The sequence below is a fragment of the Lithobates pipiens genome, unplaced genomic scaffold (genome assembly GCF_037356315.1).
Source record: "Lithobates pipiens isolate NorthernLeopardFrog02 unplaced genomic scaffold, aLitPip1_a1.2 Scaffold_18, whole genome shotgun sequence".
Taxonomy (NCBI): Eukaryota; Metazoa; Chordata; class Amphibia; order Anura; family Ranidae; genus Lithobates; species Lithobates pipiens.
In genome coordinates this window covers 344,424,272-344,449,742 of record NW_027507758.1, presented here as the reverse complement: position 1 = coordinate 344,449,742, position 25,471 = coordinate 344,424,272, and the positions used below count along the sequence as shown (strand labels likewise).

The following is a 25,471-nucleotide window of genomic DNA, read 5'->3' as shown; positions in this document are numbered from 1 at the left end:
CGATAGATTTTCTAAACATTAGTAGTGGAATCAAACAGTTTGAAAAAAGTAGACCGTGCATGTGCTTGTTAAAATGTAACCCCCGGATTGTGTAATCGATCGAGGAAAAATTTGATTACGTTAGTGATCGATATGTTGATAATCACTGAAGCAATGATGGCGCTATTGCATGCACGTTTGACAGATTGTTAAGAATCCAATAGTTTTTTTTTTTCTAACAATTTGCTACCCATGGTATGACTAGCTAATCCACCTTAATGCAGCTTTGAATTTAGAAGCAAGTAACTGCCAAGGCTCAGTTTTCACTCCGAGAATGACCAGTCCTGTTTTACCTTTACAAAGCAGGGTTTGCGATGTTTTCTATTGTTAGCTGGTGTATTTTTTATTATTTGACATGCATTGAAATAATAACATTTAACTGCACAAGTTTCATAGCTCTTTGTGGGGATTGGGTACTTCGCTAACCATGGGGTTGTACCATGAACCAACCCTTACCAGAGTATGTGCTCCTGCTATTCGGGAAATAAAAATTCTATTGATGCCTCTTTTTTTTTGTCCCTGTTTAGATTTTATCAGCTTCGAGCTTCCATGAAAATCCCTCCCCGTAATCCGCACAAAATTGAAGCAAGCCTTTTGCGTGTCACAGGTATGTGAATCATGATGTCAGCACTATTGCCCATTAACGTTTGGTTGTAGAAATCTACAATTTTAGTCGCTGTAGTAAAACAAAAAAAGTCTTTCTTCCCTTGTTTACAGTATAATGCTTTAAATGCAGTTCTTGCTCTGGCAGTAATTCAGAGAGGGGGAGTATTAAAATATGACATTGCTATTTTAAGCGTTTTATCACACTGATAACAGCCTGTTATGCCCTCTAGTGTTCTTTATGATATTTTAAAATGTAAAGTGGTAGTAAAGTTGGCTTTGAGTTTTATTGTAAGCACCGTTTAGGAGATATTCAATCGCTTGGCAGCCGGTGACGTCATCGGTGCATGCACTCTGAAGGAATGGCATACCCGTGCTGTTCCTTCAGCGCTGTGCTGTGACTCCCTCACGCGTTTGTGGGAGTGATGTCATTGCATCTTGGCCATTTAAGTGGCCAGAGCCCATGGACCCAGAAGGAAGACTGGGTGAAGATAGAAGCCCTGTCAGCGGTGATAATATACCGATGGAGGGCTTCTTTCTAAGGCAAGCATTTCATACTATCTTCGTATGTGATGCATACTAGCACATTATGCTATTACCTTGCAGGGATTTGTTTTTTAAATGCCGCAGTTTACTTCTGCTTTAATTTGTCTGTGTTTACAATAAAGTAAGCCTGCCATACATTTAAATTGACCCTGTGTCATTCTGATGCAGGGATAAGCAACATGTTAATTTTAAAGCTGACCACTGCAGTTTGCTCATACCTTTCCCTTTTGCTCACTTGTTGCTCTATTTGCCCAGAGAAGCAATGTGAAGTACCAAGTACATTTGAGTATGATGGTACATTTGTCTCCTTCTCCTTCCTCCCATAAGACCGTGCTAGTGATCAGCAAATAACTGTTCAGGCACCCAGAGATGTCACATGGGGTCAGAGAGTCTTTAGCCCTGGGTAAGCTCTGGGCAGCTGGGGGTGATCTTCAAGTAATCTTGTTGCTTTGCCCTACATAGGAAAAGCACAGGTATTTTGTAAGTCCAGTATATCCAATTTAAAGGGGAATCTGTCAGTAAAGAATTATTGGGGCTGCCATTACTGCTCTTTATGAAATGCTGGTTGCTTGGCTATGTCTGGCTTTACTTTAAAAGTCCAACCTGGAATGACCATCTTGTACATTTTTAAAAAATGTCAACAACATTCTTTATCTCAATGCTTGTTCCAGGTAAGTAACTGAAAGCATTAATACCAAAATATCAATATGATAACCAGGGTGGTAGCATTCTGAAAAGTGTTTGGCAGTGAGATCTTTATTTTCTATACTGACAGGTTTACTCTAAACCTGTAAAGTGCCTGCTAATGCCCTTTTGTTCCCTAAACGTATTCCTGAGGGCATTGGTATCCTATGAACTTGAGGGACTTTTGGCTGTCTGTTTACTTTGAGGCAATGTCTAAGGCAGGGTTCACACTATTGTCACATGCGGCTCACAGCAGGGGTCTGGTGCGTCCCTGTTGGGCTGAATTCAGACCTGAAACGGACCAAAAGACACACAGGACCCCTGTGCAAATTCGCAGCAGAGCCACAGCGGAGACATGTGAACCGGCTCCATGGAAAGCCAGTCACAATCTCCTGCCATGTGTATTGGATGCGGGGAAACCCGCATTCAAAGCACATTGGTGTGAACCCAATCTGAAGCAATAGTTCATTGCACCACAAATGGTAAGGGCCCATTCAGACCCTAGCAGTGCTGGGCAAGCAATAACGTAATCCGCTACAATTTATTTTCAATGAAAATACAATGCACCTAGAAATTTTAGGCATTGCAGCACACCACAATGCACTACTGGTGTGCTGTTAAATTTTTGGTCTGTTCTGGTGAATTGGCAGCTTGTTCATTTGACTAGACGGCTTTTAATGCAATGCACATTAATGCACTGGAATAGATAGGTCTAAATGGGCTCTAAATATGCTTGCATGAACCTAAATGCTAGGTCAAAAATGTATTGGGGAAAGAAAAATTTTAAATGATCCTTTCAAAATCAATTGATTGCTTCAAATGTGATCAAAACTCACCTTATCACATGTGTCTTTGATATGAACCCAATAACACGCAGTTGTTGATTGATGAAGGTTTTCTTTTCTGGTAGATTTACTTGTATGTTGTTCACCACAAACTGAATCTGTGTAACCTTCTGCTACCTTGTAAAGTCACAAGGCTTTAAAACCCTGCAGTTTTGCAGCTCTGAGGTTTAAAGCAGTATTGAACCCAAAGCAAAAAATGTAATACCTTGCAGCTTACCAATCAAATATGGTGGCTGCATTAGTTTTCTTTTATTGTGTTTTCCCCCTCTGTTTTCATCTGGTGATCTGGCCAGTAACATGCCTCTGGTAATAGTATACCCACTCTGGATAAAGAAGCACAGGGACACCTTTGGACAACAATGTTGTCTGTCTGAGGGGCAGGGAGTGTTAGATGTACTAGCAGATTTAGATACACTAACAAATTTTGGCCAAATTCCAGGTACCTCTTTATAATCCGTTAAGCAAGCAGTTTTTAACTTTTTGGATAGAGGTTTTACATAAAAGCTTATCATTGTAAGCACCCCAGTCCAGTGTTGGTTTGTCTCATTGCTCTAACTACTACAGCTAGACAGCTTGTTCTCTTGTTCTCTTTTGCCTGAATTCGCTCCTGAACCAGACCCCAAAACAAAATGAAAGTTTTTTTAAACTGTGCCCCAGACATGTGTGAACCAGCTCAATTGAGAGCCGGTCACATTCATATGTAATGCGAATTGGATGTGGTTTAAAACTCATCCAATTCGCATATATGTGAACCCAACCTTACTGACAGGATCACTAGGTAAAAATAAAGAAAAGAGAGCCAAAAAAGACAACTAATGCAGCCGCCAAATCTAAGAATTGGTAAGCTGCAAGGTAATGTTTACTTTTGGATTTAGTATTGCTTTAACCACTTGACCACTGGGCACTTAAACACCCTTAATAACCAGACCAATTTTCAGCTTTCAGTGCTCTCACAATTTGAATGACAATTACTCAGTCATGCAACACTGTACCCATCTGAAATTTTCGTCCTTTTTTTCCCACAAATAGAGCTTTCTTTTGGTGGTATTTGATCACCTCTGCGTTTTTTATTTTTTGTGCTATTAATGAAAAAATACCGAAAATTTTGTAAAAAAAAGCATTTTTCTTCATTTCTATTAAATTTTTTTGCAAATAAGTAATTTTTCTTCATAAATTTGGCCAAAAATGTATACTGCTAAATGTCTTTAGTAAAAATAACCCAAATTAGTGGATATTATTTATTCTGCGTGAAAGTTATAGGGTCTACAAGCTATGGTGCCAATCACTGAAAATGTATCAATTTGATCACAGCTGATGTACTGACAGTCTATCTCATTTCTGGAGACCCTAACAAGCCAGTAAAGTACAAAAACCCCCCAAATGACCCCTTTTTGGAAAGTAGACATTCCAAGGTATTTAGTACGTGGCACGGTTAGTTTTTTGAAGTTGTAATTTTTTCCCACAATTCTTTGCAAAATAAAGATTTTTTTTATTTTAATTTTTTTTCACACCAAATTGTCATTTTACCAGGCTATTTCTCTCACACGGCATATACATTCCACAAATGAAACCCCAAAATACATTCTGCTGCTCCTCCTGAGTACGGTGATACCACATGTGTTAGACTTTTACACAGCCTGGCCACATACACAAGTCCAACATTGAAGTAGCAACTTCAGGCGTTCTAGGAGCATAAATTACACATCTAATACCTCCTAGAAGCTTGTAGGCTTCCTCACTAGTAAAATATTTTTTTGCCATTCTTGTGGCTGGTGAGGCTGCACTGCAGAGCACTGTCGTGGCACAGGCGGCACAGGTGGGCACTGATGGACACAGGCGGCACAGGTGGGCACTGATGGGCACAGGTGGGCACTGATGGACACAGGCGCCACTGATGGACACAGGCGGCACTGATGGGGCACTGCAGTGGCACAGGTGGCACTGATGGGCGCAGGTGGCACTGATGGGCGCAGGTGGCACTGATGGGCACTATAGTGACTTTGGTGGCACTGGTGTGGCTCTGGTGGCACTGATTAGCACACAGGCGGCACTGGTGGGCACAGGCGGCACTGGTGGGCACAGGCGGCACTGGTGGGCACAGACGGCACTGATGTGGCACTGCAGTGGCGCAGATGAGCACTGATGGGCACAGATGGCACTGATGGGCACAGGTGGCACTGATGGGCACAGGTGGCACTGATGGGCACAGGTGGCACTGGTGTGGCACTGGTGTGGCACTGGTATGGCACTGGTATGCACTGTAGTGGCACTGGTATGCACTGGGGTGGCACTGGGGTGGCTCTGCTGGCACAGAGGTGGCACAGAGGTGGCACAGAGGTGGCACAGAGGTGGCAAAGGTGGCACAGGTCGCACAGGTGGCACAGATGTGGCACAGGTGATAGATGGCACTGGTCTGGCACTGGTCTGGCACTGTTCTGGCACTGTTGTGGCACTATTTGGGCACTGCTGGGCACTCACGGTTATTTTTTAGTTTCACTGGAATGTTCTCCTCTCCTCTCACGCTGCATCGGTGTGAGGAGAGGAGACTGATGACCTTAGCTTGACCCGGCAAGCCGAATTGTTTACATTTGTGATCGCTCCGTCATTGGACGGAGCGATCACGTGGTAAAGGACCGCTGCCATTGGTCCTTTACCGCGATCCGTGTTGCGCCGGGTCCCGTGAACTCGGCGAGCACGGATGTTCCGGCGTGCGCGCCCCAGGGGGCGCGCACGGACGATTCTCCGGGAGGCCGTTAATTAACGGCCTCTCAGAGATAGCAAACCGACCTATAGCCGTTAATCGGCTATAGGCCGGTTATTAAGTGGTTAAAGTGTTTGCAAGCCCACGAAAAAAAAAAAAAAAATGCAAGACAAAGGTATAATGAGCTAGTATGCATAGCATACTAGCTCATTATGGAAATACCTTTGATCTCTGCCTGGCATCAATGCTCCCGGAGTTATTTTCAGGTATCGTGGGCTCCGGCGCTGTGATTGGCTGGAGCCGCGATGACGTCACTCCCACGGTAGCTGCCGGTAACAGCACATCAGCTTGAAGCAATGGCACGAACAAGCCATTGCTTCAGTGCACATGTGCCGATGACGTCAGTATATGCTCATAAAGTGGATATCGCTTAAACCGTGCAGGTTTAGCAGATATCCACAGTAGCTACAGGTAAGCCTTATTATAGGCTTACCTGTAGTAAAAAGTTGTCTGTAATGGTTTACAACCACTTTAAGATTGAATGGCACCCCAAAACACCAAGGCAATACAGATCTGACTCGCATATGCTGCAATACACCACAACACATGGTAACGCACAACTATGCGTTGTGGTACACATGTCAAGAACAAAATGCTGCAAGTATGTTTTGTTATCTGTTCTGGTACGCTTAAAGTGGATGTAAATCCTCACATATACCCAGTGAAGTGAACAGCCTCAGATGATACACAGAACCAAATCTCTCTACATATGTTCTACATGTATATCTGCTATCTTCAGCTTGATATATTCTTTATAAAGTGCACATGGTGGGTGTTAGAAATTTTATCTTGCTGTTCAGCACTGGGTGTGGATTCTTGGCATATACTGTGAGACAGCCGATTGGAGGAAAAACACACACCCCCTCTCCACATAGGCAGAAAAAGGAAGAAACAATGCAGAGCTGTGCTGTGAATAGACCAGCTGTCTGCTCATCTATTTCTATGTATCCACCCTGACACAAAATTCAGCCTGGTTTTATCTCAGAACTTAGCAGAAGTTATCATACTGATAACAAAAGAAGGGGGCAGGAGAAAGCCACTGGACTTGGGGCTTTGAAGAGAGGTAGTTAAACATTGTGTCAGATTTCATGAATGGAGTTTATATCTACTTTATGTCAATAAATGTCAAATTGTGGATGATCTCGTATTTTTTGTTTTATGAAGTCAGTGAGTGTAATTTCTCATTCACAGCATAGCTGTTCTCCTCGTCCAGCTTTGGATCCCTTTTGTCAGCATTGTGTATATTAAATGAAAAAAACCCCCATAAGAACCAATTATATACCATATGATCAGTTCAGTGGTTTCAGTTGCATTTAGGGGAAATCTACTGTATTATTGCCAGTGTGTGCTGTAATTTGCTGTTCATCTAGACTGAAAATCTGCTGCTTTCTTTGAATACATTTCAGGGATTTCACAACTGCCCTAATGGCGTCACTTTTCTGGCATTAGTCCCCTTAAAGAGGAAGTAAACCCTAATGGGTTTACTTCCTCTTTGATTCCTTGCAAAGGTAAAGCATAATGGACTACTATGCATCGCATAGTAGTCCATTATGAGTCACTTACCTGACACAGGAGCCAGCGAAGTCACCGCTGTCCCCTGTAGTTCCGAGCGTCCATCTTCTTGGTGGGTCTCCGTGGGTCTCGCTGCTCTGGCGAATCACAGCCGCGCATGCGCACGGGAGCCGACACTCGCGGCATATCGCCACGATATGCGGCTTACCCAGTGCACCTGCGCGCCGCTGTCTACGGTGCATGCGCCGTAGACAGTGGTGGCTGTCTTCAGGTAAATATCTCCTAAACCGTATAGGTTTAGGAGATATTTCTTGGACCTACAGGTAAGCCTTAATCTAGGCTTACCTGTCGGTCAAAGTGGTTTGTAAGGGTTTACAACCACTTTAAGAACTATCTTCTCCTAATTCTGGCATTAGGTAACATTGCGGACACGTCCGTCAAATTCAGGTAGTTCCTACTACCTTCACTTTAAGAACCTGTTGCTTTGACAGCGACAAGTTCTTAAAGAATTTCTGCCAGTTCTCAGGTTAGGAAACTAGCGGTAATTAAGTTTCCCCATTCGAAAGCTAAATGTACACAGGGATATGGGTGATGTCATGACCTGGATCTAGGCAACACCCATATTTAGGAAATTACTTGTCACTGGGTGGGTGGAGCCTAATGTGGAACGAGGAGACTATTTCCTCATCAAGTTCATTTTACTTTTGACAGCATATGGCAGTGGGTAGACTCAAAAGCCACGACTGGACTAAATAGTGTCTGCTGTCAATCAAAGGTGAACAGACCTGATAAGAAAATAGACTCTTGGTTCCCCATAAGGCTCCACCCACCCCAGTACAAGACTCGCCCATACACTTGTCAGTGTGATGGGAGCGAGTGCACTAAGGAAGGAATGTCCAATGTAGACACTCCAACCTAATTGCTGACACAATCAAATTCCTGTACCTGTCTGACAGGTATATGAATCAGACGTAAGCACTGATGCTTTCAGCTCTCTGTCTAAGATGCCTTTTATAAATTCTCCTGATTCTCTTGTAAGCCTGATACAGAGTAACGGCATCCACAACTGCAACGCTGAGTGCTGAGATCATCCTAACAAACCAGTCCTGATGATATGCAGTGAGGATACACTCTCAGTAGCAGTGTCACCTTGTAAAAGCAAGGTGTGGAAGGTGTAGCTCAGCTCATTTAGCAAAAAGACAATAAAGCAGGGATTTTGATCAATTAATTGAAACTATTTTCTCTCTGGCATATAATCTGATAATACTGTTTGTTAATAAAGAGTCCTCCTATTTTAATGGCAGGGGCCCTAAGGGTAGGCCTCAGTCAGTAATAGCACAGCTGTCACTGCATGGGATCACTGAGAGGGTTGTACACAGAGACCCACACTATCCATGCAGAAAGTAACACAAGCCTCTGGCAACTGCCTGTTCTGTGTTTCGACAAGTAGCAATGCTTTTACATTTAATTGGAGAGATAGGGCGACCAGTGTCTTACATACAATACTCTAATTTTAGATCCGACACTTGCTGTGAAATAGTAGGCATTGACAGCAGTTAAATCCCAGAAATAGTATGTAAACTAGTAACATACGGCAGGCATCCATGGATTCGGTCATTGTTGAGGGTGAACGATGCTGGCCTTGTTCAGGATTTGTCAGAGCCTTGGGCACATATCTTGTGAAAGTATGAATTCTAAACATCCAGCTAACCCTAGGCAGCTGCATTCTTTGGACTTCCAACTCGATGAAGCATGAAAATGATATTCAAGATGATGTCTGCCTTCTGTTCTTTAATGAAAACACAATCCTATCGGTTGTCTGTTGATTTGAGCACTTTGCAGATGCTAATTTAATCTATCTCTGTGTCTATTTGGAATAGGGAAGATGATGTAAAGATTACGCTTTAGTTACAGAACATATAATACATATTGTGAGCATCAGCCTCCCATCTATCCATCCATTTTCTTTATCCGGTCATCTTTTGAACATCTTGATGTTTATAGAAAATATATTGCCTTTTTAAACAATGAAAAGATCAGTTGGCTCAATGTAAATTTTCAATGTACATTTTTTTTTTTTTTTTTTTTTTTTTTAAGCTTTGTGTATGCATTTATCTGTTTATCCATCTTTTTTTATTTTTATATACTATATGTAAATGGCATGTCTATCACAAATTTGCAGTGTTTCCCTATGTTTGTACCTTAAGCCAGCCATAGACTATTTACATATTGGCTGGTTCAGCTGGGACTGGCTGAGATTCTAATCATGTATGGGCAGGCTGGATGAACCCAGGCCGATTGATCAACTTCGGTATGACCAGCCTGTTGGATTTTACATGCGATTATTGCTAGCGGTTGTTAGTCGTTAGCAGTAATCACTGTGTTCTCCCAGTGAAGAGGGCTTCCTCAATATTTAGCTAGTCACAGGCTACCTTCTTGGACATTAAGATTCTGGTTGAAATAAATGTCTTGCTTTAGTATACTTGAAATGTTTCCCAGAACTAAACCTGTAATATGGCTCATAGCATCCAATATGATTTTTGTTCCAATGTTGGCAAAATGTGTGTGTTTTTGTGTGTTCATAGCAGAAGGTGCATTGACAGACAGCCACCTTTACACCTATAGGCTCTGTTTCTTGCTTAGTGCTCTACAATAACTGTATATATTAATGTTCACATTCCCACAAAGTAAGTAGCCAACCACAATCACAAGAAACACAGTAAGAACATGTGTAGCTTAGTTTTACAGTACATGATGGTATAAAAACCTTATAACTATCAATGTGTTCATAGTGGGAATCGGACAATGTAGATAAAGCTAAAAATTGTACTTGAAGTCCTCACAAAGCATGAAAGAGTAGGTGGTGTGTCTGGATAGGTGTAAAAAAAATCATATATAAGAATTGCCAAGAAATTCCATAAACATCTCTGTGGTGCTTGAACGGTGCATCAAATCCAAATGGAGGTGAATAACAACTGCACATGTCACCTTTGTGATTTATAAATCTGCCTACTAGAGGACTACTAGAGGACTATGAACCCCTGCAAAGAGTGGTCATAAATCTCTACCAAGAACTCCAGAAATGGCATAGAAACTCTTCTAGATACTTCAGATTGGTAAAGCCAGGTGCACCGTGGAGGGGGATCGCTTTACTACCTTTGCTTTGTATCTGCTTGCTACTATTGTTGCATTGGAGTAAGAAGTCTTTGTACGCTGGTGGAGAAGCTTATGTAACTGCTCTGGATTTGGAGTACTAGGCTCTCCAGGGAGCAGCTGGCTTTACTAATTAGATTTGATGCAACTTTCAAACACCACAGAGAAATTTATAGACTTTTCTTGGCAGCTCTTGCATATAAATGTCACATTCAAATATCACTTGATGTGTTTGTGTTTTTTTTTTTTAGCACTGATATTTGCACTTTCACTGAGAATGTGTTTACATAACTGAATTATTGGTGCTATTTGTTACCTTGATTTTAATGTTCTGATTTTGCACTTTTTAGCATGGTTTTATTAGGTTTTTATTAGCATGGTTTTTATCGCATTAAATTCTCTTTGCACATTTTTTATGTGAATATTGATATTTGTTTAACATTACAGTGTTCCATGTGAGAAAGGGACCTTAGATTGTAAGCTCCCTGAGGGCAGGGACTGATGTGAACGTATGTAACGCACTGCATAGATTGGTGTGTGTGTGTATATATATATATATATATATATATATAATATATATATATATATAATATATGTGTGTGTGTGTGTAAAATATATAATATGTAACCACTTGTTTTACAGGTTAGATTACTCCCTCTTTTGCACCCACCCCTAACTTTAACCCTCTGATGAAAAATGTATTTTCTTAATTTAAGCCTCTTTTTTTTTTTTTTAATAGGTGATGATCTAGCCTTTCCAGCTTCAGTGCAAGATACTGTAGTCTGCAGTAAAATATTTCAAATATTATACAAAAATGAGGAGGTTGCAGTTAATGATGTAATGAATTTTAAAATCAAGATGCTTCTGGATGAAAGGAAGGTAATGGTATTACACATGAACAATACCATTAGTGATTTACTGATACTACCAATATTTATCCAATAATTTTTCTGTATTTACAGATTGAGGAAACGTTAAATGAGATGGTGTTTCAACTTTCCATTGACCTTTATTTCACAGACACTGATTATTCGTAAGTAAAAAAAAAAACAAATGACCGATTTGGATGCAGTAGATTATTCACCAGACTTCACTATATGATCTACATGCCTGTACACGTAAGGCCCCTTTCACACGGGGCTGTCCGCTGAGCAGAGCAGGTGGATGACAGGTCCATGTCTACACACTTTATGCAGAGTGTAAATGGACTCCACGGTCTGTTTACACCCAACTGCCCTCTAATCTGCCTAGACAGAGGGGAAAGATCCCCTTTCATTTGTTTTTTATGGTACCAGATTGGTTTGAAGGTAGGCAGGTGTAAACGGACAGTCTGTTTACACCTGGTGGTACATAAGGGTAAATTGAGGGTCCGATCAGGGCCGTCTGGAAAACTGACAGGCGGACCTGATCAGACCCCTTGTGTGAAAGGGGCCTAAATTGCCCATATGTCAGCAGCATCAGGTTTCCATCTTTGGGATGTTATTAGCTAAACTTGACACCACAGGTCCACTTACATTTGTTAGCAATCCTTCGCTTTCCTTAATCATGTTAAAGTGGTTGTAAAGCCTAAACATATTTTACCTTAATGCATTCCTTGTATCCAGCGCCATGCTTGTCTGTAGCTCTTCTCTCCTTTCATTTCGGGTCTCGCTGGCTTTGCTGGGACATCGGGAGCCATTGGCTTGTCAATCAAAGCCAGGGAGCGGGGAGTGGGGCCGAGTCCCGCTGTCTGTGTGAATGGATACAGCAGTGGGGCTCGGGGTGTGAGCATGCACGAGTGCCCCCATGGGAGGCAGCAATCACTTTTTAAGCCTTTTGTTCCACTTTTGCTTTGTCATTTGTCACTGAGCGATAATGCCTCCAGTCTAAAATGTAGCTAAACAGGGTATCCTCTAGCAGTGAGACCCCACCAGCAGCAGCGCACACATTGTTTTTTTTTTTTCCCATTGAGATTCGACCCCGAGCACATGTATTCCATTTATGGCACGTGGGGGTCATTTACTGGAGAGTGCAAAATCTGATGCAGTTCTGCATAGAAGCCAATTAGCTTCCAGGTTTTATTTTGACAAAGCTAAATTGAACAAGCTGAAGTTAGAAGCTGATTGGCTGCCATGCACAGCTTCACCAGATTTTGCACTCTCCAGTTTTAGTAAATCAACCCCACAGCCTCTAGTTTCCTTCCAGAGACTTCTGAGCATTACCCATACTCCTACCACTCAAATTGTGTATTAAACATTGTCAGTGTCCTCCCCGCAAACATCGATCACTGAACCCCAACACAATTTGGAGGCTTATCGCTCAGACAGCAGTCTCTGTTCCCTTCACCAGGAATGTTTCTGTACCTGTGATAAGGCAGGATGGATTGCATCTGTGGTGCAGTTGTGTGTGTATGTGTAGTATAGGACACACATTGCTCTTTTTCCCTGTGTCCTACCCCAAGCACACAAACCTCTCACTTACCAGTATCTGTGCTTGCAGCTATATGACTGAGTACACTGAACTGAGCAGATTATGCACATTAGCCCCTCAGTGATCAGCCCCACAGAAGGAGTGTAGCTCCTCAGTCACCTTTTCCCAGGCTTATGAGCATTGAGTCATTGGTGACCTTTATGCAGTGTAAGTATTATTCCCCTCAGTGATTAAATTCAAGAGCATGTACTGTAGGTTATCCCCCTGGTAACTAGTCTGCAGTGTATGTGTATTAACCCCTCAGTGATCTTTCCCCAGCATATGAGCATTAACTTCTTAGTGCCCAGTTTCCAACTCATGAATGTTAACCCCTTAGCACATATATAGGATAACTTTTCAGTGATCACTAGTTCCCAGCTCATGTGCATTGACCTCTTTGTACCCAGTGCATGCATATTAACCCCCCTTGGGTGCCAGACCCAAGCACATGTGTTAACTTCCCAGCATACCAGTCTTTATCTTCTGTACATTTCTCACTCATTGGCCTGTCCACAGCACATGTGTAATAACCCCTCAGCTCCCCATTTCTAGTGCATCTCTGATAATTCCTTCTTTTTCAAAACACCAGTCCAAATATCTGCCTCGGCGCAAGATATAAATGAGTACACCCTAACACATTTGTCAGAAAACCTTTACTTTCTGAATCAGCATTTTCCTATGGGACGCTATACTACAAAATACAAAGTAAACCAAGGTTTGTTCATTTTCACACACAAAAAAGTATTTTTCCTAACAAATTCATTCAATACCATGTTGCAAAAATGAATACACCCTAATCAAAGTCGAGCAAAGCTAAATTTTAGACAACAAAATCCTAATTAACAAGAATTCAACTACAAGTGAGTCTAATTATTCATTAAAGAGGTGTCCAGCAGACACTTGATTATAAAATAATTTCTTTACACAAGAAAGGTGAGGATTGCAAGAAGATCAGCAAAGCTTTACTTATCAGTCAGAATACTGCAGCAAAAGTGAGGAGAAAGGTTGAAGACAATCGCCATGAAAGTTCAGCTAAAGAAGTCAAACTGGGGTGATTGTTTCCCATGACACAATACGGTGTACACTAGGGGTGCGCATCTGCACTGTCATCTCTGTGGGTAATGGGAGGAAGCTTTATGCACCATGCACTCTGCCTCTGTGTGTCTGCAGGATAGGCAGAACACTGCATGCATGGAGCGCTGCATGACGTCGTCGGACATCGATTCGTCTGAGTCACAGCATCGTTGCAGAATTGCAAACATCTTGAATCGCGATGCATTGATGCTGTGATTATATTCAACATCCCTAGCATACACTGCAGAGGAATGGCATGCATGCACATCTGCCGGTTGGCGGGAGTCCCAAACAAAGCTTGAATCGGCTTAGATTGGGTCTCAGATGTAATAACCCGGAAACGACACCCCTTCCCGTTTTTATTTGGCTGCCAATGGCGCTGATTTAAAAGAAATCCAAAGTGTTCCAAAATGCAGATTTTGGCGTTCTGAATACTTTTAAGTATAGTACTGTCACAAGGGATGTTTACATTCCTTGTGACAGCAATAAGTGATCATATTTTTTTTTTTTTTTAAAGAGACCGTGTAATAATGTAATAATAAAAATAATAATTTTTAACCTGTCCCCGCATGTTAGTACACCAAAGAAAAAGCATATGTAAGTTGCATCTGCAAATGTAAACTGTGTTCAACTCACACATGTGAGGTATAATCGCGATCATCAGATCGAGAGCAATAATTCTAGCAAAAGACCTTCTCTGTAACTCTAAACTGGTAACTGTTAAAACTTTTTAAAGCGTCGCCTATGGAGATTTTTAAGTACTGTAATTTGTCACCATTCCACGAGTGTGTGAAATTTTAACCTCTAACCTATTGGGTATCTATTTACTCGGCATAACATCATCTTTCACAATATACAAGAAAATTGGGCTAACTTTACCGTCTATTTTTTTTTTTTTTTTTTTTTTTTTTTATTCAGGGAAGTGTATTTAAAAAAAAAAAACGCTGCGCAAATACCGTGTAAAATATTTCAACGACCGCCATTTTATTCTCCAGAGTCCTTGCAAAAAAAATATAATATTTGGGGGTTCTAGTAAAAAATACTGATTTTAACTTGTAAACAACAAGTGTCAGAAATAAGCTTGGTCCTTTAGTGGTTAAAGCCCTATCCAGCCTGAAGAAAATGTAGAATACCTGGAACACCATGATATTTATTGAGCAAAAAGGCTGGAGACTAAAGTAATTAAGAGTATGCCTAGTGAGGCATAGATACTCCCACTCAAGTCTATTGACCTGTCTACAGTCTAGACTATTATTTTATTGTCCAAGGACATGTGGCTTTAGCATTGCAAGATATAAGGGATCATTGGATATATTTCGATTAATATACGTTAGTATGTACTTGGCTGACCATGGACAGATCACATCAAGGACATATTGAGTTCACAACTATTTACAAGCAATGCTTATATTGTTTCTCATTGATGCATTCAGCAGTGATGACAAAGCTTGGCACTCCAGATGTTTTGGAACTACATTTCCCATGATGCTCATGCACTCTGCAGTGTAGGTTAGCATCATGGGAAATGTAGTTCTAAAACATTTGGGGTGCCAAGGTTCGCCATTACTGCATTATGGTTTGCGTCACAGAGTGCTCTGATCTCATTATATGCTCAGCCATACATAAAACTTTCCTATACGTTTTTTGGTAGATTACCTTGCAGGGAAAGGGCAGAAGTGGCTGCTGCATTGGTGTCTGTCGGTGCTTTAAATCCTAACAGGCTTTGGACAGTTTGTGGTCTATATGTGATTAGCCTCAGAGTTCCTCCACATCTAGTGGGTATGGATATCCTTTGGTGTTTATGTATTCTTGATGTGGAGTTTATACACATCAAGTTTTCTTCCTTTAAATCCGTGTTAAACCCAAAAGCAAACCTTTATTATAGCAGTTCACCAATTCTTGTTGTCTGCATTCATTTTGTTTCCTTTATTTTCACTTAGCGATCAGACCATTAAAGCTAGGTATACACCAACGTGGTTTAACCCCAGTGGGTTAAACCAAAAAAAGAAATAAAAACAAAGATTTCCACTTTCACACAAGCAGTGTGGATGCAGGGATCTCTAGCAGGACAATGCAGCATGTTGAGTCAATAAATGCTGACAGCAAGATCATATGTAAAATCTTGCCTGCACACGGTACATAACATTTGTGCTAGCATTTACACGTGTACAGCGCAAATGTGCTCTACAGATTGTGGCCACTGTTCAGGACTGACCTGTTAAGATAAGCCATGTGTAGTCAGTGGTGATATTTACATGCCAGCCAATTGAGTACATTTGCGAACTATGCATGTATATATTAGCACAAAGTTTAACATGTTCCCAGCATAAAGTATGCACCAGATTTTTCCAATGCAGATTTCCATTTTCGGTTTTCATACCTTTATGCTGTGGACCAATGTGGATTAGTGTACGTGGGCCCAAAGAATTTAATACTCCAGAATTCAGAACTGTATAAATTATTGAACGTCTAGTACTGTACGCCTGTGTGAATGAGCCCTAAGTATAAGTCGGACAATTTTGTGCAGTCTTCAAATGGTTAAGGCCTCATTCACACTGCCTGTGGCATACATGCATTTATAGATTTATAGCATTTATACATGCTGTTATAGAACATTTATAAATGCATATTAAAACATTTAATGATTTTGGTATAATTCATACTGTGCATTTACCTGTGTTTAGGTGCATTCAAGTTATTTATTTTTTCTGACCATTTCACACCTGAATCGGACTGAGTTGCTGTGTGATTCCTGTGTGACTTCATTTGAATAGGTTGAAAACACATCGCTCCAAAATTAGTGCATGCACTACTTTTCAAAAACACTCTGTAGTACTGTGCAATCTGATACAACCAAGCACACTGCATTTGGATTCTGTATTTGGGGTGTCATTAGGATTATATTGACACCGGCAGCAGATCGCACACCCAGGGCTTTTCAACGTGATCCGGGAAACTTGCACAGAACACAGGTTTTCTGCACCTCGTTTCAGTGTGAATTAACCCTTATTGCTGATTCACACTGGAATCGCACAGGAACACGCTCCATGTTCCTGTGCGATTCAGTGTGATGCTATTTTCAGTCTATTCATTTGAAATCACACCAAAAGTAGTGCATGCATTCATTTTAAAAATGCAAATACCAGATCGCATGGTACTGCAGTACCATGCTATCCAGTGCAGGTAAATGCACTTTGTTTGGGGTGTAATCAGGATTTTTTTTTTTTTTTTTTTTTTTTACATCCGGAGCAGATCACACACCCAGTGTGTTTGCAACACGGTGCAGGAAACTAACATGGAACCGTGTTCTGGGTTGAATGGGGCACTGAAAATAGATATCAGTGTGTCCAGAAGCAGATTAGATACTCTGAATGTGTCTAAACTTGTGCAATGTAAATGCAGGTACATTTAGGGTTGGTGCACACTAGATGCAATCCAGTGTGTTTTTTTTTAATCTACATCTACAAAAGAAGAACATACTGCAATTTTTATGTATGGAACGCAACGCATGGAAAATGCACATACATTGGATATACAAAAATCTGAAGAAAATGCACCAAAACGCATCGAAATGCATCAAAAACCTGTGTAAATGTGCATGCACAAACGCATCTTGAATGCAGAAATTGTGGTGTGAACCTGCCCAGGAGGAATTGATCTGGGAAGCATAAAGTTTGTTTATGCAATTCAGATCGATTTCTCTGTGTTTATATAAAACAAAGCCAGGAAGCAAGTGTAAATGTTGTGTTACAGTGAACTCGTACCAGCAAGGAAGGTTATTACCTGCACAGGCATGCCGTGTATCACCGTGAAGGCAGTCCTGTTAATGTTTATTGGGATGAAGCGGCTGCATGGACACAGGCGTTGGCCCCAATTTGTCATTGGTATGGGTGCACAGCTCTGACCGCAGACAGTTTGACCCACCCTGATATGGGATTGGGAGCAGCTACTGTGTCCCAATAGACACCTGTGTGTCCCTGTGCAGGAAAACACAGCCTTCACATGGGGCATGCCTTAAGAGGCCTTCCACTTCCACAGTCTACTACTTCCATGTTTTTCATTGTATTAAATGTAGAGAGTTTGTAGCCATTTAAATATGCAGAAATACGCCAAGCGATAGGATTTATGGCTTAGCAAGCCCGCATGATGGTTTATATGGTCATCTTGTTTTGAAGTTTGACTGTCTTCTTGCTTTTCAGTCATGGAGTTAAACTTTTTAAAGTACATTTTACAATGTATTAATTTAATTGTGACTTTTGTTTTCCTTTCATCTCTTACTTTTTTCCAGACCAAATGACCTGAACGCCTTGCAACTAATTAGTAGTCGAAATTTAAAGTTGCACTTTAACCTACATAGAGGCCTTCATCACCACATCAATTTAATGTTTGATTACTTTCACCTCTCAGTCATATCTGTTGTAGTTCATGGATCTTTGGTTGCTTTGCATCAACCACTCATCAGGTAACTTTTTTTTATTTCTTTTTTTTAATTCGAGAAATAAATTAGTTGGACTTGCTATGACAAATGGCCTCTTAAGTCATTTATTAAAGAAAAGAAAAAAAACAAAAAAATCAATAGATGTCATTGTGTACTATGACAAAGGTACATATGCTGCTGGCTTCGGAAGCTAGTAGCTTAGCAGATATTGCTACTTTTAGGGATTTTTCATAACTATCCACCAATCTCTGACATCACCCCAGTCATATTTTAGATCACTAAAGAAATGTTTTTTTTCTAAATCACCTTAATATTTTTTCTGAGATTCAAATCTTTATTAATCAAACCATGTCAATTGTACCATGTCATTTCTTTAAGTATATCGTGCTTACCTGTAGGCACCATTAACCACTTCACACAAAATTACATACCCGTACGTCGGTACTTTGATGCTAGATAGCGTTGTTATGGCAGCAGCTAGCTGCCATAGCCCTGGTATTTTCGGGCATGCCGTGCTTTCTCTTTTTTTTTTTTTTTTTTAAATCAAATCCTTTTTATTATTTCATATGGAAACAACATTATATATATATATATATATATATATATATATATATATATATATATATATATATACACCCCAGACCACCCCCCTTCAGCAACCCCCCCCCCTAAAAAAAAAAAAAGACAAAAGACCACCCCCTTTCAAATAGCACAGGCTGGCTCCGATTTCAGTCCTATTGCACAGAGAAACTGCAGTTCTATAGACATTATGGAGAATAAAAATCTGGGTCTGTCTATGACACTCTAGATGGGAACCGGAGGACATCGTCCCAGATCTCCTCAGAGATGGGACCAATATCCTTCTCCCAGCCAGCCGAGAATGGATGGGGAAGTGCTTTCTCTTTAACCACTTCAATACAGGGCACTTATACACCCTTCCTGTTCAGACCAATTTCCAGCTTTCATTGCTCTTGCACTTTGAATGCCAATTACTCAGTCATGCAACACTACCCAAACACATTTTTATAATTTTTCTTCATTCAAATAGAGCTTTCTTTTGGTGGTATTTAATCACCACTGGGTTTTTTATTTTTTGTCACATAAGTGGGAAAAAAAATGCGAAATGTAGAAAATAAAAAAAACTTTAAAAAAAAAAGTTATTTTTGTTCATAAATTTGGGCCAAAATTGACACTGCTACATGTCTTTGGAAAACAATAAACCAAATATGTGTATATTCGGTCTGTGTGAAAGTTAGTCTACAAGCTATGGTGCAAATTATTGAAAATTGATCACACCTGATGCACTGACAGCCTATCTTCTCTCTTCAGGCCCTAAAATGTCAGAAAAGTACAAATACCCCCCATATGACCCCTTTTTGAAAAGTAGACCGTCAAAGGCATTTAGTAAGAGGCATAGTGAGTTTTTTGAAGTTGCAATTCTTTTCCCACAATTCTTGGGAAAATTAAGAAATAATTTTTTTCTTTTACACAATTTTCATAATAACAAGTTATTTCTCACACACAGCATATGCATACTTTGAATTACACCCCAAAATACAGCACCATCAGGCGTTCTAGGAGCATAAATTGCACATAAAATTTCCTAACGACCTATCACACTTTTGAAGGTCCTGGAGCAATGTTTACATTCCTTGTAATAGGATTAAAAGTGACCAAACTTTTTTTTTTTTTTTGTTTTGTTTTTTAAAAGACCAGTATCGATATAAAAAATAAAACGTAAAATAAATTTTTAGTTTCAATATATTTTTATTAAGCAAGAAGTATGTAGCATACAAGGTGAGGAATTATACTTGACAATGAGTCGTTGACAATAGATAGTACAATACTGATATAATCAGAATACATACATAACAAAGGGAATACAAATTGGTGGAGAAAGGGTAGGTCTATAACAGTACAAAGACTGAAATATAAGGGGAACGGTCCCTCGTTCCCGGCACCCCATATGGGATCACACTGTGACCAAGAGCGAGGATCCGCTACCTCGATCAAAGTTTCGATGTGAACGGTCAATGTGCAATACAAACATTTTCCTTGAACGTTGCTTCAGCAATCTTTACTAACTGTAAGTATAAAATAGATTCAACCAAGGAATATCCAGAACAGTAATAGTAACTTAGGAAATAACTCGAGGTAACCTGTTGGCAGTAATCAATAGTAATGAGTAGATTACATAGTGGGAAGGAAAGGAAGAAGAAAAAAAAAAAAAAAAAACGAGAGGGGGGGGGGAGGAGGGAATGTACAGGTAAGCAAGGATCTGAGTAAGATGAGCCTCTCAGTGAAGTAAAGGTTTGGTTGTGTTATACCATTCTAACCAGACTGTCCATCTGTGTGCCAGTTTAGATAAGGAACCTTCTGCCGATGCATACATGCGTTCATACATGCCGTGTATATGCGTTAGTTTGATGACTTCTGTATGAGATAAATGTTCAGGGGATTTCCAGTTGCGTACAATGATCAGTTTTGCTGCCAGGCATATATGAGTGATTATGTTTTGAAGGTTACGTGGATATTTATCAATTCCTATGTTAAGGAGTGCCAATTCAGGAGTTGGGGGGGAGGCAATGTGTGTGATTTCTGATATGAGGTGGAAAGTGTTTGTCCAGAATTGAGTCAATTTAGGGCATTCCCACAGGATGTGATATAAGGTACCTAGGGAACCGCATAGTCTCCAACATTTAGGATCGGTGGAAGGACTAAATCTGTGAATTTGTGTAGGGGTGAGGTACCACCGAAGATTACATTTGAGGGAGAGATCCCAAAGGTTAGCTGATTTAGTCGCTGCGAAGGTAGCGCGTAGAGCGTTGTGCCATTGTTGTGTAGAGTATGTGGAGTTTAGATCTTTTTCCCAATTTAGCATAGGGGGTAATTTCTCAAAGCTATTTTTATCATCCAGAAGAGCATAAAAGAGAGAGATACCTTTGGTCGGTGTGGATTTTTTTGATAGGTAGTGCCAAGCCACTGTCGGTAGGGTACGTCGGAGAGAGGGAGTGTTTAGAAGGCAATGTGATATTTGGACATATTTGAAATAGTCCGTGGTTGGCAATGAGAATTTTTCTTGTAAGGAGGTGAATGGGAGTAAATATCCGTTATCAGTGTCGTATAAGTCAGAGATGTGGGATATACCTTTGTCCCGCCAAGTGGAGGTCCGTAAATCCGCTATCAGTAATTGTAGCGTTTCTATAGGGAGAGGAATTTCACAGGTAGGGGCTGATGTAGGTAAGTGATCGAATAGATAATTAAATGCTGCCAAGGATGCCTTAATGGTTGGGGATAAACGGTGATCTGTCTTCCTAATTTTAGGTGCGGATAGAAGCCAATTTCCTAAGTGTTTGCCCAGGATTTGAGAAGCTTCAATATTGCTCCAGTGATTGTTTGGGTCAGAGATGAACCAAGCTTTGAGTTGAGCTAAAATTGCTGCGTAGTAGTAGTGTTTAATATCTATGTAACCCATGCCCCCTATCCTTCTGTGTTTTGTAAGAAGATGTCGTGCTATTCGAGGTTTTTTATCTTGCCAAACATATTTACGGAGCAAGGATTGTATTTGTTTGAAAAAGGAGGATGGTAGAGGTATGGGTAGAGCCCGAAATAGATAGAGTAGCTGGGGGAGTTTGAGCATCTTAAATGCTGCGAGTCTGCCTGATGCGGAGAGGGTGAGCTTAGAAATGTTGGCAAGGTCTGCGGGAAGTTTAGCTAAGAATGGAACAAAATTTGCTTTATACAAGGCAGTAGGGTTGGACGTAAGGGCAGTACCCAGATAAGTGAGGGAGTTGGAAGACCATGCATATTGATATTTGTTGCGCAAGTGTTGTTGAATTGGTTGAGGCAAGGCTAAAGGTAATATGAAAGATTTTGTTACGTTCACCTTATAGTACGATACACGACTAAAATCATCTAATAAGCTTTGCACAGAAGCCAGGGAAGAGGAGGGATTAGTCAACGTGAAGATCACGTCGTCAGCAAATAGGCTAATCTTGTGTTCTTTATTGGCAATTGGAACTCCCGATATAAGTGTGTGGGATCGCACTTTAGCCGCGAGGGGTTCAATTAACAAATCGAAGATTAGTGGTGAAAGGGGGCATCCTTGACGGGTGCCATTGGATATGTTAAACTCAGTGGATAGCATGGATGAGCAATAAACTTGTGCTGATGGGGTAGAGTACAAGGCCAAAATAGCCATTAATATATGACCCTGGAAGCCAAATTTTTCCAATGCTTGTTTTAGGTATTGCCAGTGGACCCGATCGAATGCCTTCTCCGCATCCAAGGATAGAAGCAGAGAAGGCATCCGATGGGCCACCGCATGATGAATTATGTTGACCATACGTCGGGTTGCGTCAGACGTTTGGCGGCCTTTAATAAATCCTGACTGGTCAGGGTGTATCAGTTGTGGCATAATATCATTCAATCTATTAGCTATGACTTTAGCAAAGAGTTTTACATCATGGTTTAGTAGGGATATAGGACGAAAATTTTGCGTGGAGGTGGGTTCCTTCCCTGGCTTCGGAATTGTTATGATTAAAGCTTTCAACATTTCATGTGGAAGAGAGGCCGAGGAGGCAGCCGAATTAAACACTGGAGTAATGTGTTTGGTGAGAATATGGTGAAATTGTTTAAAGTATTCACCCACAAAGCCATCGGGCCCGGGTGCTTTGTTGTTAGGTAAGGATTGGATGGCATGAGTAATTTCTGCTACCGTGAAGGGTGCATTGAGTTCAGTTAGTTGGGAGGGAGATAGGCTGGGCAAACAAGTTGTATCTAAAAATGCTTTGATTTGTAGGGATGTTGGTTGGGGTTGATCTTGGCTATCTTTCAAGTTATAAAGAGCACTATAGTAGGTACTAAAGGCGTTTGCGATGGCTTGTGGATCAGTTAGTTTGACATTAGTATGTGGGTGATGGACGTAAGGAATACGGGACTTAGTGGAGTACCCCTTAATTTGATGGGAGAGCAGTTTGCCTGGCTTATTACTTTCCGCATAAAATCTCATTTTTAATTGTTTTTGGTGTTTGTCATGAGTTTCAATCAATAAGGCTCTGAGTTCTAATCTGAGGGCAATGAGTTTCGCCTTAAGTGCTTGTGTGGGAGTGTGCTTGTTAAGGAGATCAGTAGTTTGGATGTCTGTTAATAGGGTGTTCATTCGCTGCCTCCTTTGCCTCTTATCTCTAGCCCCTAGTTGAATAAAAAGACCGCGCATATATGCTTTATGCGCTAACCAAAGAATATGAGGGTCAGTCACTGAGCCAGTGTTGTTTTCAAAGAATGACATTAGATTGTCCTGTAGAACCTGTGCATGTTGTGGGGATTGCAGTATCCTGGTGTTCAATTTCCATAAATAAGTTGGATTACATTTAGTGGTATCCTCAATGGTCAAGCTTACAGGGGAGTGGTCAGACCAGGTGGTCAGATGTATATTTGAAGCAGATATTTTCTGCAGAGTCCATTGATCTGTGAGAAAAAGGTCTATACGGGAATATGAATTGTGACAAGGAGAGAAAAATGTGAAGTCTTTTTCGTCTGCGTGGATACATCGCCATGCATCATAGAGTTCCAGTTCATGTAGAAGCGAGTTTAGTTCAGGACGTTTCCTTGTGGTGTGAGATGATGCATCTAGAATAGGGTCAGGGGTGCAGTTGAAGTCACCACACCATACAATAGCGCCATGTTGAATTTTTTTAACTTTTTTATGTAACTTTCGTAGGAAACGAGATTGATGTGTATTGGGGACATATACATTGACTATAGTGTAAGGGGCATCATTAATATAACATTTCAGAATAATATACCGTCCTCCTGAGTCAAGAAAACATTGGTCTTGTCTGAAAGTCAAGGAGTTGTTAATAGCTATGAGCACTCCCTTTTTTTTTTGATCCGCGTTGGCTGTGTAGATGGTAGCAAAGTTTCTGTTGGTGCAGGAGGGGGGGTTTCTGGCTAGGAAGTGTGTCTCTTGTGCACATAATATGTCGCATTTGGTTTGTTTAGCTAGAGCCCATAAGGAGGCTCTTTTGGCAGGATGGTTCAGACCCTTAGCATTAATTGTAACAATGGTTATTGTCATGGTGTGAGCTTGAGGGATAGCTGTTGTAACTGAAAGTAGAAATACCGTCGCTTACTTCAGAGATGAGGACGATGACCGCTCCGTGCACAAGAAATTCGTCAATATATGTCGTTGAGGAGAGATCGTCTATCAATCTGCGTGTGCGGTTCCGAGTAGGGTTGCAGAGGTAGTCCTTAGGATGAGAAACCAGCAGTGGAACTTGAATACCTGTAGGGGATGAGGGAGAAGAAAAGCAAACAAAAAAGAGAGAAACAAAGAAAAAAATAGGGAACGAGACTGAGGAGCTCCCCAGGGGTTGGTTATTAGAACAACAGGGAGAGAGTGATACTTGGGGTATAAAAAGGTGAAATTAGAACAAAAAACAGTTCTCAGGGTACTGGAACGACACTCCGGTGTCCGGAAAAAAAAAAGGACCCTGGAGGGGGGTAACAGTCTAATACGACCGAGTGTGATCAGGAGTCACATCCAATCGGCCCTAATAAGATATGGTACCGCAGCCAATTAATGAGGCAGTGTGCTTCTATTTCCTCTCTGTGGAAGAGGATGGGTTATTATGGAACCCGTGTTGCTTTGATCCATTGAAACCAGATCAGTATTGGATGGGATAATGGCCCACGCTCGCAACATATGCAGCCCTTGTTCGACTGAGGAAACCACATGCTTTGATCCAGCATGATTGATGGATATTTTGGCAGGAGCAATCCATTGGTATTGGATTTGGTTGTTCCGTAAGGTTTTAGTAATATTGTTCAGTTGCCTACGTCTGCTCAGGGTGTGCTGGGAGAGGTCGGCGAAGATTTGGAGGTGAGTATAAGGTTCAGATAACGTTGGCATAGCCCTCACTTTCTGCATAAATTGCTCCTTAATATGAAAAAAGTGCACTCTGAGAATGACATCTCTGGGAGTGGTATAAGGCAAAAAAGCAGGTTTTGGTAATCTATGAATACGGTCCACAAGCAGTTCCATATTTTTAGCTTCTGGGAGTACCGATTTGATTAGGCCTTTCGCAAAGGCAGGAAGTTCAGTATTTTGTACTGATTCCGGGACCCCACGGATTTTAAAATTATTGCGGCGGGCTCTGTCCTCCAAATTTGCCAGTTTATCAGTTAACCATTTTGTTTCCTGGGCCTGTGCTTCTTGTGAATCAATTATGTCGTTTATGGTGGCAGTCATGGCGTCAGCATTAGATTCTAAATGGGTGACTCTGTTATCCAATATTGCCAGATTATTGCCAAAACCCTGCATGACCGACATTATGTCTGACTGTAAGGAGCTGCGGAGGGACATAA

At 41.0% G+C, this 25,471-nt stretch overlaps 1 protein-coding gene across 8 annotated transcripts in view; it reads left to right on the top strand.

Annotated features, from left to right (window-relative positions):
* The window catches only part of FAM135A (family with sequence similarity 135 member A), a 177,707-nt gene that overhangs the window by 78,999 nt on the left and 73,237 nt on the right, over positions 1-25,471 (top strand). For all 8 annotated transcript variants that reach the window (XM_077487410.1, XM_077487412.1, XM_077487405.1 and 5 more), the window contains 4 exons: positions 567-646; positions 10,883-11,022; positions 11,106-11,176; positions 17,954-18,127. In XM_077487410.1, coding sequence (XP_077343536.1) covers positions 567-646; positions 10,883-11,022; positions 11,106-11,176; positions 17,954-18,127 — 465 coding nt within the window. The remainder of the gene's footprint in view (positions 1-566; positions 647-10,882; positions 11,023-11,105; positions 11,177-17,953; positions 18,128-25,471) is intronic.